A 17,998-nucleotide genomic window follows, 5' to 3' on the forward strand; every position below is an offset into this window, starting at 1 on the left:
AACAATTCTTTCGCAATCGTACTCAATCAGGGGTATAAATAAAAATAAATCTAATCAGTTCGCAAGTTTTTCGAGCCGGACTTATCGAATTCAAATGTGTTCAAACTTTATTTTAAGTCAAACTCAAGCCCAAATTATTTTGTTCCATGGTTATCGAGTTTTAATGTCTTATTAATATAATATACTATATAATAAATAAATTTCGAATCTTTCGAGTATTTATTTTCAAACAATAATTCGAATTGTTCACAAACATTTTCGAATATTTCGAGCCGAACTTGAAATTGAGATTTAATTTAAATCAAATTCGAGCAAAAAATTTTAAAATTTTGAGATGAGCTAATTGAATCATCACTCATATTAAAAAGCAACAAACACCCAAAATATAAAATTAATAGTAACGCTTGAAAGTCGACAATTGTGGACTAGCCCTCCAACGGTAGAGTTCACGCTTCGATGTATTGTCAAGACAGTAAAGTATTGTTAACTTGACAAAGCAATGAGAAACTACAAAACAGTGTCTCCTCGTCTACCATGTGCCATTGAGGCTCGCTCACTCCCTATTCGAAGCTTAATGCAACAAGACCCTCTGTTTAATAACAAATGAACTTCTGTAATTAACAAACCGCAATGTTTGTGAATATCAGCAGTCTTTATGGCCACAATTATGTCTCTATTTAGAGTTTTAAATCACTGAAGAAACAAACGCAATGGTACGATGACATCAACATTTCATCAAGTCTAAACCTCATAACATTTGATCATATACCTGTGAGCAAAAAATTCTGGAGCAAGTTAGCACTTGCCACAACAATTGCTCTCAGGAACTCGAACCGTCTTCTTTGAGTAACAAGAATTCCAACCCCCTCCATCCTGCGCATAATAATCCATCGGATAATCCACATTTCCTTCTACATTTCTGTGATGAGAGCACTCCACATTCTTTGCACGATTCCTTTCCCACCAACCAGGCAGATCCCCGAGCGCAATCTCTGCCTCGAATGATGTCAGCAACGGCTTCTTAAACGCAGCACCCCAATCAATTGATAACCGGGGGCACGCAATTTGAATCCATGCGTCGACCCCGTCGCCAAATAGCTCGATTTTCTTGGGCGACAATTCGGATATCAGAACCACAATATAATCCAGCCCTTTATCCTTCATTTTCCCTTCTAACCTCTCTAATACTCTGGGATTGCCTTGTCTTCCCAATGTGCCCAACACAATCCCCCAATTTTTTGCATTCCTTGCTGTTTCTATGGCCCTTCTCCTATCGTCCTTCATCCCATCATGATCATATTCCTCCAAGAACAATTTTGACAAATACGGATCATATCTGAAAGTTTCAATCCCGGGATTAGCAATCATGAATGCTTCCAAATGGAACCTCCCATCTGCTACGAAGATAATCACGTCCTTTATCCCTGGGGCAGATTGTAATTTCAGACTTGGTGCAGTGCAGCCGAGAACCTCCCCTGCTGATAGTGGTTTCGACTGGGGGATGAAAACCCTAAACCCTAAATCCTCGAGCTTGGGCTTCACGGCTCGGATTGCGTTAGAGAATTGAATTGTTCCCGCCATGATGAAATATTGGCATCCGCAGGCGTGAAATTGTGATTCAGCTCTTGGAGTAGCTTTGAAGTGTTGATGGCAATCTCGACAAAGATGTAGAGCACGGGGATGGTGGTAGAGTCGATGGGGACAAGGCAGCTGTGGCCGAAGTGTACGAGGAGGTGGGCGTCGAGGGCACGCGAGGAAAGGTCGTCAACGCAGCACGCCCCATAGGTGACATCTCCGAGGACGAAGCAGTGGGTGACGCCGGCGAAGGCTGTGAGTATGTCGGAGATGATGAGTGAAAACAATAAAAGTCCCTCCGGAAACTGGAGCGCGACGCGGGTGGCGTTCGTGGAGCGCACTCGCCAGACGATCTTGTGGATTTCGAAGTTGTAGTTGGAAGGGAGGAGGGAGATGGCCGCGTTCAAGGCGGCGTCGTTTAGAATGGAATCGGGGATTTGATTTCTCACGAAACGCTTCGGCCGGGGCTTGGGTGGAGGCAGCCGTCCAAGGTCGAGGTCGGAGGACATCTTTTCGGTTACTGTGTCGTCCATCTTCTCGGCGGCGGCGTACAATAGGTGATACGAGTCTAAAAAAGGCACCTTCAGTTTCCGAGAAAAATAAAATAGGTGGACTTGAGTTTATGACAATTCGCACGGATTCACTATCATTAATATTTTTAAAATTTTCGAATAATACATATATTTATTCAAAAAATAATACATATATCAATTAAAAATAATAATATAGATTAACTGTAAATTAATAAATATTATCGAAACAAACAAAAATTTGCTTCAGACCCTGTATCATCATAAATGTGTTCTAACTCTTTGAGCCCGCGTTTCTTTTCTCGATACTAAACATTAAACATATGATATTATTATATGATATTGAGTATTAACTGATTCATATTTGATATTAATATATGATTTCTGAGTATCCCAACACGTATAACAAATACTTGTATTAATGACACGTTTATATTTTCGTATGAAAATCGATACATATTTTTAACATATGATATTTGAATACTAAAACTATTTTAGATTTGTCTCGCAATGTATCGGAACAGTAATGCCTACAATATCCATCCCAAACCATCATGTAGGGAGATAGGTGGTTTTCCCCGTTCTCCTAGTTGACGGGCAACAAAACGATTACAGATATTTCACCATGCCACGGACCTTCGTCCCTGAGTTTAGAACCCTGCAGCTGCTTCCTCTTTGGTGATTTCGATTGCTGCAGTTTCTTATTCATTTGCAAGCATAACAAATCAGGAATAACCAACTTACGACGAAAATGCGAACAAGAAAATAACATAAAGTAGAATGACTATGGGAATATATATGGCACTTGTGAAGACCATTTAAAGTCTCTTTATGAACAAGCAACCAGGGAAGAATATCAAGTAATAGCAGAAACAGACAGATAAAGTTGATGAAATTTCCCGATCATCATGTAGAATGAAAGCAATATGATTCAGCTGTTTCTACTTTCTAGTAACACATGTTATTTGATCATCATACACATAAAGAATTTCCCAGGGAGGTGGACTCGGCAGATCGTGCTTCCACGCACTCACACCCACAAAAAAAAATCATATTGATATACAATCTATAGACCAAGTATGAGCTGAAGTTAAGGCTAGATTATATCTAATTCAAGCCTGGACATAGGCAGATTGGCTAGAATTTTCATAATAAAGTACAAAAAAAATTTCCATGTGAAGCAAACTGCAAGTTCAATCTATTTATTTCGAAGCGAAACAAAAATAACTTACTGTGTAGCACTGCATGCTGCTAATTTCTTCCTCCTTTCTTATTTTTCTATTCCTTTCTTGAGCATTTGGCAAGCGAACTGTTTCTTGCTTTTATTTATTTATAATTCAACTCGAAAGAACTTAAAAAGAGGACAAAACTTAGTTTGAGCCAGCGTGTTTACATGAACTTGGCTGACAATCATCCTGGCAAAGGAAATATAACAGGAGGCTTCCTAAAAACTCTTTCATCGTCCAACTTCTTCATGTCTTCAAATTGTACGGTGCTCTTGTTAAATATTGGTCGACTCTGTAAAGTATAACATATAAATTTATAGAGATCCCTCAGCCAAGAATATAAGTTCAAGATTGGAACAGGACTACAGTCCAAAGTACAAGAAACTTTTTGATAGGAACGACGCGCTTCTTGTATAAATTTCTTATCAATAGATCAACTATATTCATAGAAATATGATACAAGCAAGAACATATTTCTTTATTTATAAGCTATCAGGTTCCAGTTTAATGCAGTGGAAATAATGCTCTTTTCCATTTTTTTGCCCCCAAACAAGCAGTATACTTCTCATCTACTTTTCCTATAAAAACCAGGGATGACAATTGACAATGGGTACAGCCCAAAGAAGTCAACCCGTTTGTGTCAGGTTTGGATGATATTAAAATGAGTATAGATCGTGTATGGACATTCAAGTTTTGTAATTAGATGGGTATGGTCGGGTAACGAGTTTAATATTATCGGGCCACACACACTGCCATCACATTCCACTATCATATTGCATGTAAAATACATGAAGATATGATCAAATTTGTACATCCAAATATCTTACAAATGCAGAATTGCACTTAATTTATATGAGAATCCATTTGAATTATGTTAGTTTCGAACAGAATTACGCGTGGTATTTGTTGTTGTTGTGTCGTGCAGGAGATAAACGATTGTTGGATGATTGATGGCGCTTAAGGACAAATTTTGATGTTGAACGGTTGACGGACTAGCGCCACAGCGCCAAGGAACAAGAGCCGTAGCGCTAAGGCCTCAAGGAGGAAAACAGGCGCCTAAGCGCCACATTGCAGCACCGCAGCGCTATGACGTCCGAACCATTAGCGCCGCAGCACCACAAATGTAGTGCCGCAGCGCTATCATGCCGAGTAACAAGCACCTAGGCGCTGACCAGAAGCATCGCGGCGCCTACACCGCCGAGAGACAAGCGCCTAGGCGCTAACCAACAAGCGCCTCGGCGACACACAATCGAGACACGGGCGCCTAGGCACTGAACAACAAGCGGTGCAACGCTAATGGCTGCGAAATCAGATAAATTAGCTTTAACTCACGGGTTGAACAATGCATACAAGGAAAAATAAGTTTTCAGAAGAAGGAGGGCCGTTTTTTGGAGAAACAACGTGAGATATGACGTGGAGCACACGTTGAAGACAATCTGAAGCGCAAGGACTGATCACGAAGACAAAGAACGATGAATCTTGGGACATAGATGCCACTTCTGATTTGCCATCTAATATTTTGCCTTTTTATCTCGTGTTGAGATGTCTAAACTATTGAACATGCGTTGTTTTTGTTTAGATTCTGTTATGAACCAAATTTTTCAGTCCAGAGGATGACGTAGCTTTGTGAACACGATAATTCTAACTCGGTTGTTTATATGATTGAATTCCTTTTAGTTTAATTGTGTTTATTTGTTTATATTCGACTTCAATTTACTGGCCATAAATTGTTTGTTGTCTAACTAATTCTGTAACTTGGGAGAGGGACTAGGATTATAGATTATTAGAAACATATCGTTGAATGTTTATATCGTTCAAAAGTCGTATAACTTTAGCGAGGCCTAGGTAAGATCATCATTTTCATATATCATTTAAACTTATTTTTTATTAGGAATGTTTGAATCGAAATTTGAATGATACAGTTTATTCGTCACTTGGAAAAGGGGGATAAAATAATTAAGTGTTATTGGCCATTAAATGATTGAAATTCATGAATATAAATGCAATCGGGAATAATTATTGTGGAACTTAGTGAAATCACTCCTCTAGATATTTTATCACATTGATATTTCTCAATTCGGTTATTAGATTAATATTAATTTATAATTAGTTCGTCTTAAGTAAACCAAACTTTTTATTGATTCTTCTTATTAAAGTCGTGATTATTCTAATTACAAGCACTGGTATTTATTAATACATTCCTCGTGGGAACAATACTCTACTTTCATATATTAAAACTTGACAACCGTGAGCTTGGGAGCGGAAAATACGCAACAAGTTTTTGGCGCCGTTGTCGGGAAATGTCAAATTTAAATTTATATCAGTATTGTTATCAATTAGTCTAGATTTTAATTTAGAGTTTTTTTTATTTTATTTTATAATCACTGATTTGTTAATTTTTTTCTGCTTGACAGTGCATGCGAAGATCGCAAAGTCCTGACTTGCTTATCTTTAATCCTGAGATCGAAAGAACTGCACGGAGATTAAGAAAAGCAAGAAGAGAAGAGATTCAATCAATGGATGAAAACAGAGAGGACGTGAGACGTAACTCGCCAGAAGCTATACCTATCATATATCACTTCAAACCAATGATCAACGCACATTATTCTGGCATTGCTCAGGAGATTATAAACGCCAACAATTTCGAGCTGAAGCTTGTACTGATAAATATGGTTCATCAAAACCAATTTGAAGGAACTGTCACTGCTGATCATCACGTTCAATTGAGGACTTTCCTGGAGATCACAGACATGGTAAAGATTAATAATGTACCTGATGATATTATTAGACTGCGTTTTTTTCCGTTTTCTCTCAGGGACCAAGCAAGAGGATGGCTCGAATAACTGCCACTAGGGAGTATCACGACATGGCAGGAGTTAGCAATGAAGTTTCTTGCTAAGGATTTTTCCCTTGCGAAGTCTGCACAGTTGAAGATCGAGATCAGTACTTTTAGGCGGACTGATTTTGAGCAGTTGTATGAGGCGTGGGAAAGGTATAAAGATTTGTTGAGGAGATTCCCAAATCATGGTTTTGAAGACTGGTTACAAATTGAAATATTATACAGTGGTCTAAATGGGCAAACACGAGGAACAATGGATGCAGTGGCTGGTAGCACGATCTTTGTCAAATCTCCTGATCAAGCTTATGAATTGCTTGAGTAGATGACTATAAATAGCTACCAGTGGCCGTCTGAAATGTTAAGAGTAAAGAGGACAGCTGGAGTTTATGCTGTGGATTCTATTACATCATTGACTGCGCAAGTATCTGCACTAACTACACAGATAGCTGCTATGAATAAGGTGAGCACAACAGAGAGTGAAGGTTCACCGGTTGTTGTTGAATAATCACATCTTTATGAAAAATCTCAATACATCAACAACAAGAGTTTTGGTGGTTATGGAGGATATCGAGGTAACCCTTCCCCAAATAATTATCATCCTGGTTTAAGACACCATGGGAATTTTTCTTACGCAAATAAGAAATATGTGTTGAATCCTCCACCGGGGTTCAATACATCAAATGGGGAAGGAAAATAAATATGTTATCTAATGCTTATAATATAAGAAGAAAAATATAACAACATACAATACAATTTTTACACCAAAAATTTCCTCATCTCCCCAAAATTTTCTGGTGCCTCAATTTGGAGGCAAAATATTTCGTCCTCCATTCAGTCTCGATGCTTCCAAATTTCTAAAATTTCGGTGATCCAATTTCGAAAAAAATTTAGTTTAAATATCTAGTGCGATATATACGAGGAATCTAGTATCTGATTGTGAACTTGATTAGACGATCGAAGAAAGGAGGAGATCAATTTGTAGAGATTTACAAGAATAGATATATCTACTTAAAACCCAGAATAGTTGGAGCCGGCGTTATACACGCAAAGCTAAATTGAACTAAATGCCATATGAATTTATTTAAATTATACAATATTTAAAAACATTTTGAACGTCAAAACTAAAATTTTAAACTTTTGATTTGCCTCATGTGCAAAAAAAATTAGTACTTCAACACAATTCACCAGCCGTTCTTTCATCACTCTGCCTCTTTCCACGAGCTGCGTGATCATCTTTCCACATCCACATATTTATCCAAAGTTTCAAACACACGCGTGACAAATCAAGATTTCATGAACGTTCATGTCTTTAGATTGTCGAGGGAAACTTGTTGATTTGTGTTGGAAAATCATAAGCAAAATAAATAAATAAATATATAACCCTCTTTGTATTTTGGAACCAATTTTCCATTTTTATAATATTGATTTTCAAAATTTTCAAATTTTAGTCTTATCTAGTATTTTTAATGTCTAACAAGTTCTGTCATTTTTCATGCATAATAAGCAAAACCGTTAACGATTGGAGAACGATGGTACGAAAACGATGGCTTGAAGAACCCTCGCAAACCTTCGAATTTTTCTCTCAATTTGATGGTGTGTACGCCGTGTATTTGTGAATGAAAGAGTTTGTATTGAGTAAGGGAGGTGGGCGTGGGGTTTTTGGGATAATGGGGTAGGTTTTGTATATTATATACTTAATTAAGCCACTAACAAGGCTTAAGCCCACCAAGGATGTTAATTAAGCTCATTAGTACTTAATTAAAATATTAAAAATTATTTTGGTTAATAAAGTTGGTGAATTTATTAGCCGGGTTGCCAACATCTTCGTATTTTTGTTAAAAATCCAACACCGATAACAATACGTCTTGGCGTATAAAATCAGCCCAAAACTCCTTATTTTCAAAAATAATAAGAACATCAATCATATTTTAGATAATTAAAAACATTTTTTATTTTTCAGTCATCGGTCTCCGTTCCTCGATCGCAACTCGAATAACCCTTAAAAATACATTTTAATGCAACCATGTAGGAAAGTATATTTTAAACATGTCAACATGCACACATAATTAATTTATTAAATTAAAATAATTAATTGAAATACACAAAGAATTTAATAACTTGTATGCGTGTGATTCGCATGAACCTTAAAATTTTCGGGGCGTTTGAAAACACCCGAAAAATCTGTGGGTGAAAGTTGAAGGACAATGAAAAAGAAAGGATATGATAGAGCTCTAAAGATGATAAAAATACAATAAATTGATGGCGAGTTAAAGGTTGAATGAATGCGCTGCAGGAGTATGTTTATTTTCTCACTTTTGATGCCCATGCTTTTTATTGTAGCCGTGAACCTTGGCCTTACGTTATAAGCTTGAAAGACCTATTAACCAAGTCATGATCGTTCAACATTTAGTATAGAGGGGTACAGGGTCCGTGTAAGGGTCTGGAGAATGTCTTTGTGCTATTTTCCTATTTTTCCGGGTATTTTTGACATAGCATTGTGAATCTTGACTTTCTTTCCCTTTCGCTGGCTTTTATCATCTTTTGGTCAAAACTGCAAATAGTAATAATAAAACGAATTAAGCGCAAAACTTAGAATAAAAACGCCAGATAAGCACGAATACGACAAAATAAAGTTCCTAAAACGCTATATAATTTGTGCTTATTAGCGTTACAGCAGAAGTATTGGATTCGGTGTTCCCATGGAGATCAAACTGAATGTTTATAAAGGAGTTTATAAGTTGTTTCCATGTGTTGGGTACAATAATTGTCCCTGCTTGGTAGAACGATCGAACCGTGATGCTTGAACTATTGTGCGGTTTAAAAGATTTGAGTTGCACCATTACTACTAGCTGTAATTTTGATAAAGCGGCAAGCGCTCGGTCCTACAATTGGTATCAGAGCCAAGGTCACGAGTTCGATTCCCATTTATTGCAAGGAGTGCAATTATTGGGATGGAGATTGTTGGGTACAATAATTGTCACTGCTTGGTAGAGCGATCGAACCGTGGTGCTTGAGCTATTGTGCGGTTTAAAAGATTTGAGTTGCTCAATTACTACTAGTAATAGCTTTTGGTAAAGCGGAAAGCGCTCGGTCCTACACCATGTATGAAATTTATGCAAGTTAGCTTAACAACTAATTAACTTAAGAAAGTGAAAATGTCTGTTTTAGTGAAGGAGTTTACAAAATTGATAGCGGTAAAAATGTATAAATGAAAATTTTTGTCATTCGAAATTTTTATTTTTCATTATATAAACGAGATTTGCTCCCTCGACACATCGGCCGTGTCTGATTGTTGATCGAGGTTATAATGAGTTCACAATTATTTATTTTGTAAATTTATAATGATCTAAGTTAAATAATAAATTAGTTGTAGTGACTACTAAGTGCAAAATTATCATGAAACATTCTAAAAAAGTCTATAATTAATTAATTGAATAATTAACTAAAAGTTATTTAATTTAAATCTTGAATAAATATATACATATATATATATATGTAAATATTGGTATATATATTGTAGTATTAAAATTCGATAATAATTTAATTTTACATGTTATTTTCAAGAAATAAAATACAACATGAAAATTTTAACTAACAAAAATAAAAAATCATGATATAGTTAGAATTCTAGAAGGATTGTGATATTATATTTTAATAAATATGTTATCTAATGTTGATAATATAAAAAGAAAAATATAACAACGTACAATACAATTTTTACACAAAAAATTTCTTCATCTACTCAAAAATTTTATGGTGCCTCAATTTGGAGGCAAAATATTTCGGCCTCCATTCAGTCTCGATGCTGCCAAATTCCTAAAATTTCGGTGATCCAATATCGACAAAAATTTCGTTTAGATCTCTAGTGCGACATATACAAGAAATCTAGTATCTGATCGTGAACTTGATTAGACGATCGAAGAAAGAATGAGATCAATTTGTAGAGATTTACAAGAATAGATATATCCAGTTAAAACCCGGAATAATTGGAGCCGGCGTTATACATGCAAAGCTAAATTAAACTAAACACTTTATGAATATTTATTTAAATTATATAATATTTTAAAATATTTTGAACATCAAAACTAAAATTTTAAATTTTTGATTTGTCTTATTTGAAAAAAAAAAAAAAAAAAATAGTACTTCAACACAATCACCAACCATTCTTTCATCACTCTTCCTCTTTCCACGAGCTGCGTAATCATCTTTCCACATCCACATATTTATCCAAAGTTCCAAACACACGCGTGACAAATCAAGATTTCATGTACGTTCATGTCTTTAGATTTTCGAGGGAAACTTGTTGATTTGTGTTGGAAAATCATAAGCAAATATATATATATATATATATATAACCCTCTTTGTTTTTTGGAACCAATTTTCTATTTTTATAATATTATTTTCAAAATTTTCAAATTTTAGTCTTATCTAGTATTTTTAATTTCTAACAAGTTCCGTCATTTTTCATTGATGTGTTGATGTGATATTATACCAATATCATACCGTATCTATATCATATCATTGTCATGTTGAAAAAAAGTTAAAATTGCAAATAAAATAAAGATAACAAATTGAAATTGAAATTTGACACTTAAAAGACTATAATCATAGAACTCTTTTTTTATATCACATTTAATGTGGTATACGCTAAACTTTTAAACTTTTTTGAGTAGGTAGCTCGATACATCGCTTTTTCTTAAAGCAAATACCTAATTAAAATTTTAAATCCCATTGTATGATATATAATTTAATAATCATAAAAAAATTAACTTAATTATTCAAAATTAAGTTTAAGATCGAGCGTTTGACGTTTTACAACAAGTTATAGATGGTAATAACGGTGCAACTTTAATATTTTAAATTGTACTGGCAGCTAAAAATGACGTTTCAATTATTTTATCAAGCGGATAATATTTCACATCAACATTAAGTTTTTTGAGTCGATGGATTGACAATATAATTATGATAGTTATAAATTTGGGGATATATGTTCTAAGTTCTAAATCAATATACTATATTTTAAAATATTCTACATATCAAAATTTAAAATTAATGTGATATAATCTACTACCTTTGAATTCCTAAAATAATAATTTTATTTTAAAATATGTGCATCTGATTCAAGTGGTGATTAGTGTGAGCGAATTTTCCAAAATTTGAATGACAAAAATTTGTGTGAGACGGTCTCACGAGTCAGTATTTTGTGATACAGATATCTTATTTGGGTCATCCATGAAAAATTATTACTTTTTATGCTAAGAATATTAATTTTTATTGTGAATATCAGTAGGTTGACCCGTATCACAGATAAAGATTCGTGAGACCGTCTCACAAGAAACCTACTCAATTTGGAATTTTTATTTTACATAATAATTAAATTAATAAAACATTTTTGGATGAATCAGTGCAATGATTTAAATGAAAAGGTATATATTCGTGAAAAATGTCTTTTCAGAAAAATCCATAGCCCCTTATTTCAATTTGTGCGTAAAAAGTAATGTTTTTTATGAGTAACTCAAATAAAATATCATTCTCACAAAATTGATTCTGAAACACGTCGAGTTTTGTGTTAAAAAAAATTGACATAATGCCAATCATTCGATTCATACATGCAGGGACGGAGAGAGGAATTTTTTTTCAGAAATAATCAGTAAGAAAATTTAAAACTAGTGTTTTTTCACATTTACGCACACGTGATAATAATATTTATTATAATCTATGTATATTAAAAATTTATTCTAGAAAAAATCTTAAATTGTACAATAAAATTTTTAAAAATTAGAAAATACTGATTTAATTTTTCAAAAATATTTATTTAATTACATAAATTATACAATTATTAGAAGAAACTATAATGCCAAAATTTTCAATATTTCATCTATAACAAATTCCAAAAATCAGCACTATCTTCAAAATTAAATATCATTTTTGTAGCAAGAATAAATTTCATATTACTCATAATTAAAGGCGAATATTATGTAAGGATAAAACCAAATATAAAATTTTAAAATGATGAGATTTTAAAAGTTAAATTTTGTATCTTTTAAAAAAAATTTAAAAAATTAATATAAATAGTATCTTTTTTCCATGAAAAAATAATTTTCAAGACTTTTTAAATATATCTAAACTTGATTCACTTTTAATAATTATTTACAAAAAAAAATCTAATTATTCTATATATAGAATGATCAGTCAGTCTTTTTTATAATGAGGCAACACAAATATAAGCAATTATAAAGCACAGATTATCTCAAGGTATTCATTCATTAATATTTACACATAAAAAAAACCTTACAAGATATTATTTTTTTCCTTTAAAATTTTATCTACGACCAATTTTTAATTCTAAAAACCCGATAAAATCATAATTGTTAATTTAAGAAAATATAATTGTTTATTTAATTTTAAACTATCACATGAACCATAGATTTTTATATATAATTTTTTTGTATAAAATAAAATGCCTCTTATATTAAAATAATATAAATATAATCAAACTTAAATATATATCTTTATTAAAGTTTAAATATATAGAATAATAATACATAAAAATAAAAAAAAGATTTAATCAGGGATTTTTAAGATTCATATTTTAGAACATTTAAATACAAATATTTGCATATTTGTAAAACATATTCTTTTTTTAAAAAATAATAATAATAATACATAAAAAGAATAAAAAAATAAAAGATTTATTCAGGGATTTTTAAGATTCATATTTTAAAACATTTATATACAAATTTTACAAATATTTGCATATTTGTAAAACATATTCTTTTTTAAAATAATAACAGAAAATTTGCATACATTTTCAGTCAAGAAGCAGTCCACCACCAATACTCCGTATTTGGTTCATTAATTCAACAACAAAAGTACGTACCATAACCATCGAATACATGCATGCAACAACTTGCATGAATTGTGTTATATATCTTCTCCTCAAAACAAGAAACATCCAATAAATTTAAAAAAAAAAACGAACCGAACCGAACCGAACCGAAACTCGTGAACATACATTTCAAATCTCCATCCACAACGGATAAAATACAAAAGAGAAAATAAACGAGCAACGCGCATAAGTACGATTTCAAGAAGCCGATGTATTTGTATTGGAGGGAGGGTTACCGGTCAAAAACTTGTCAATGACGAAACCGCTAGGCATGTAGAGTTTCTGTCGTTCCCAACGTGATCTATCTCCACGATACAAGAAGGGGTGCTTGTTGATGCTCCAGAAGCAATTGGTGCACCTCGCCCTCACCGTGTACACCCAAAAGAACCCGTGGCTGCTGGGGTTGATGTACAAGTAGCACCATCTCATGGGGAAAGCTATCTGCGTGAATTTGAATCGATAGGTTGTCTTTGGTGGGAGTTCATGCAAGGAATCATCTGTATCCGTCATCTGGCACATGTACCAGATGCTGTCCTTGCCGTCGTTGGATAGCGTCACCTCGATTTTGGGGAAGATACTGGTTAGAGGTTGCGTTAGGATATTATCGGATTCGGCCCTCGGGACGAAAGATGTGATCAAGAAAAGTAGCGTGGTCGTAGTGACGATCACATAATTGAAAGAATGAGAATCCATGGCTTCTTGAAGATTTTTCCTTGTGTTTTTTGGTTTGGGAGTTTGTAGACTTGTTGGGGGGATGGAATAGGTTTTGGACGGTGAATGGGAAAAAAGAAATGAGATTTGTATACCTTTTTTTGCGGGGAATCGCTCATTTTTTGTTTATTTTTTTGTAGCCTTTTCTTTCTTTTGTTAAATTGATTCCATAAATATTCTCATATTCCTGGTTTTACGGTGGGTCTAATTTTGACTTGCTTAATGTTCACTAAAATTCAGAAATAACTTAGCAACCGATGTGCATTAATATCATGTAGCCTAATGTATGATTGCTTTATTTTATTTTTATTATTATTACAAGAAATTTTAGTTCTTCATGTCATCAAATTTAAGTTTTAGCCATGTATTTTTCGATTTTTGAGACTTTTTTTTTTAAATCGATAATGTTGACGTGAAACTGCGCACTTCAGCATAGGGATGACAACTTTTCCCACGGGTTTGAAGCTTGCGGGGAAAACCCAAGCGGGAATGGAGATCCCCGATTTTTTCAGGTTCGGGTTCGGGTTCGGGGATTTTTTAAAATCCCCGATGTAGTTCGGGGCGGGTATGAGATTACTATACCCATCCTCGAACCCGCCCCGTCCCATTGACATCCCTACTTCAGCATCAGATCATAAAAGACAAAATTGTAAAAAATACAAAAATAGCATACTAAAACTACAATTTGACAACAAAAAATTTAAATTTATTATTATTACTAATAAAATTAAGGCAAAAACTTATCAAACGGATATCTTATTTGGGTCATCAATGAAAAATATTATTTTTAATACTAAGAGTATTACTTTTTATTGTGAATATCGATAGGATTGACCCGTTTCACAAATAAAGATTCGTGAGATCGTTTCACAATAGACTTACTCTGAAAATAAACCCGTTTGTCAGGTAATATAGTACTTCTGCAAGTGGGAACACAAAAGTATCGATTACACATGGGAATAGTTTATTAGTAAAAACTTTTTTTATGGTGAGATAGGTAGATTTATTTTTAATATCTACTATTATACTTGCCCACCCTGTCGGTATATGGGTTTGCAATTTGCGTCGAATTCCTACAAAATTTTGTCTCAAATTTAATCTCAAGTGTTCCATAAAATGCCAACCATTCATTCAAAGCCCGTGAACCCTTTTACATTTTTTTCCCAAATTCTTTGTATATATCCAGATAAATATACCAACACATTCATCTTCACTACCTAGGTTTTATCGGGTGTGTAAGTCAAATACAAATGGGAAATTGCAGTCTTAGAGCAGTTGCAGATGCTACTGATTCCAGCCAATTTGACCGAAAATCGGTTTGAGTCCTGGCTCCGAAAAGAGGCATTTGGAGAGTTAAAGTAATGATTAACCGAAATGACTTCGAGGATATTATGTCAAAACAAGTGAATTTCGAAGCGTTGATCGAGCAAATGAGGGTTGCAGCAATATCAACTCCTAGGAGGGAAAAGGGATCTTGGTCGTGGGGTGTAAGCTGGTAGATGTTTTCTTTTCGTCTCTTATTCTCTTGACATTCTCTTGACAACCGACGCTTCAACCAAGTCCCGACTATACACACTAGGAACTGAATCCAGTTTATCTTCTTTCGGCCGCAGCGTAGGGGTGGAATCAGCGCCACCCCACCAGTGATTTAATTGATGTTACATATTTTGTGATGCATTATATCTTTGTTGCTGTTTGCTTGATTATTGAGTTTTTGAACTTAACTGATCTAGTTTGTGAATTATAATCTTTTTTAATGTGTTTTCATCCCTGATTCCATGAATAGCAGCTAATCTCAATTGATGGAGCCATAGTAAACAAATGGATGCACCAAGGTAAACTTATCAAATGAGAAAATGAACATACGATACATGCTATATTACGTGATCAAACCCTACAAAATCAAAAGGCAGTAGTAGTATCACAGCACAAAATCGATGCAGATTTCATTGTTCAAAGGACAAAAGTAGATATACCGTCTTCTTTCCTAGCAGCCAACCTTTCAGTTCACATAGATTCCATTTTCTTGATTGCCTTCTCAACAGCGGGTACCTTCTTCTTGAAGGATGCCCATTGCTCAAGAGTCAAGCTTATTCCTGCAAGTCCATACATCCAAAGTTTCAACTTACACGAAAAATCAAATTTATATTCTAACTTCGACTAAATGATCATTAGAAAAATCTATCAATGAAAGAGACAGAAAAGAGCTCAATGGAGTTCTTATCAGTGACACATCAGAATGAATAAAAGAAAACCCTTTAGGGGACTCTTACTTGACATATAGTATTTAGTGAGATTATCCAAGCACAATCTCAGGCCCTAAATTACATGGTACAGGCATGTCGACCAACGGACCGGCATTTTATAATAGAAAAACTGGTCCAATTATCATTCATTCAGCCGCCCACGGTTCTTGTCATTCTAGTTATTTGATTTTTAGCTTCATAATGAGGCACTTTTCCATTCGCAATAATTAAAAAGAAATAAAAATAACGTATATGAATAGCATGTCACAAGATAGAATATATATAGGATACGATGTAAAGAAATTTGAATACATAATGCGTAAATATCACCAAATACCATAGAAATCACTAGATGGCACTGGAAGAATCGCAATTGAAATAATATTGCCAATACACAAGATGCAGACAGGGGAGAATATTATTTCAACAAATAAATTTCGTCTTTTTAACCCATATCAGACATCTTTATTATAGATTTAATCACATGTTATGAGGTAAAAAATAAGAAAAAATCAACATAGCATGGACAAGAAACGACTTTCACATGCAAGTAAATCATAAGCTTCAGTACTAAAACGTCCATGAGAAATAAGTACCTTTAGCTGATGGAAGCTCTTTGCCACCTTTGCTGTAATACTCCCTAATTGATACCAAAGTCCTCCCTCTAAATTCAGATATAGTTACCCTCCTGCTCTTCGACAATATATATAAAAAAGAAAATTACTTAAAAGAAAAGTTCAAGGACCAAAGAAACTAAAAACGAACAAAAAATAACAAAAATTTAGGAATATTACAAAAAGATAAATTTATTATCACTGTTACATAGTGCACACTTCAATGATTATATGAATGTAATAAAAACGTACGTACAGAGGAATTTCTTTGAAAGAAGAAAACAATTTTATTGTGAACATCAAGTTCAGAACAGACAAATGGTATTTGTATGAACGGGCTCTAAAAGTATAGGAAGAGATTATCCAAAACACCATTGCTACAGCCAAGAACAACCACGAACTAGCATGCTCAGCAAATTGGTTTTACCTCACAACCAAAAGTATTCCAAACTTTTAGGGATAATGTTTCTAAAAATTACAAGTTATGAACCCCATAACTCATAAACTAGCTCCTCTGGTCCCCTCTTGACTCAGTTCTTGGTTCAGCATCACAAATTAAAATCATAAATCGATCAAAACACAAAAAGATGCTAGAAAACCTACACAAATCACATAATCAGACGAAGCAAACATAGTTCCAAAACATACGATCGAGTGAGTGAACAGAGAACAGTTATGCAAAACCTCAATTAAAAAAATTCCTTCAATCATATTCATAAAAACTAATAAATATATATAATATACATAAAGACTCACGCGGCACATTATTAAGCCACCTTCATCATCATACTCTCGATCACCTCTTTTGTTACTGTTATCTTCCTCTTCCTCTTCTTCCTCCGCCTTCTGCTGCTCCTCCAGTTGCTCAGATTTGCCCTGCTGTTCCCGGAGGTATGACTCTACGACCTGCCTGACGAATTTCTTCCTGCTGGGTTCCGAAAGGTCAATTTCCAGCTTCTCTGATGCGGATTTCCGGATTTTGTACTCAGTCGTTTCGTTCATGTTTGAATTGTTCAGGATTTCCAAAACTGTTTCTTCGATTGACTTTTGTGTTTCCTCGTCCATTTTCTTCTTTTTCTTTTCGAGGGTTAGGGCTGTGTTGTGGAGCTCAGAGGGAAGCGGCACAGTTCGTTGGAAAAACTAAGCCATAATTTAAACGACGGTATATTTTATTTCGAAACATTTATTTTAAAAAAATAATAATAAATTAATTGTTCGTTGAATGAAAAAAAAAAGGAAAAGTTTTATATTTATAAATAAATGAAAAGATAGTAATTTTTTAATAAAATATATGATTGTATACATATCATCCACTTTTTAATAAAATCAAATAAATAATTAGGATGGTTTCAATATACTTACTGTTAT

The 17,998-nt window shown here is 33.9% G+C and overlaps 2 protein-coding genes across 2 annotated transcripts; both read right to left on the reverse strand.

Moving 5' to 3' along the window:
• Positions 1–592: 592 nt before the first annotated feature.
• Positions 593–2,198, reverse strand: LOC142524896 (2-(3-amino-3-carboxypropyl)histidine synthase subunit 1-like). Its single transcript, XM_075629054.1, is given in 2 exon segments — positions 593–1,584; positions 1,587–2,198. Coding segments are annotated over 2 exon segments (1,311 nt in total). The 5' UTR covers positions 2,109–2,198; the 3' UTR covers positions 593–795.
• A 13,386-nt stretch (positions 2,199–15,584) lies between these two features.
• LOC142524361 (RNA polymerase II transcriptional coactivator KELP) lies at positions 15,585–17,806 on the reverse strand. The gene is made up of 3 exons (XM_075628316.1): positions 17,387–17,806; positions 16,613–16,718; positions 15,585–15,866 (listed from the first exon to the last, which is right to left on the reverse strand). Exons 1-3 carry the CDS (start codon positions 17,693–17,695, stop codon positions 15,778–15,780), a joined length of 504 nt encoding a protein of 167 aa, XP_075484431.1. The 5' UTR covers positions 17,696–17,806; the 3' UTR covers positions 15,585–15,777.
• Positions 17,807–17,998: the final 192 nt, after the last annotated feature.

Source organism: Primulina tabacum, chromosome 14, assembly GCF_025594145.1.
Source record: "Primulina tabacum isolate GXHZ01 chromosome 14, ASM2559414v2, whole genome shotgun sequence".
NCBI lineage: Eukaryota > Viridiplantae > Streptophyta > Magnoliopsida > Lamiales > Gesneriaceae > Primulina > Primulina tabacum.

Coding starts and splice junctions, on each gene's coding strand:
- LOC142524361 (XM_075628316.1), bottom strand. CDS start 17,695: ATGGACGAGGAAACACAAAAGTCAATCGAAGAAACAGTTTTGGAAATC. Junction 16,719..17,386: donor GTGGCTTAATAATGTGCCGC/GTGAGTCTTTAT, acceptor TTTTTATATATA/TTGTCGAAGAGCAGGAGGGT. Junction 15,867..16,612: donor AGAGCTTCCATCAGCTAAAG/GTACTTATTTCT, acceptor ATGGACTTGCAG/GAATAAGCTTGACTCTTGAG.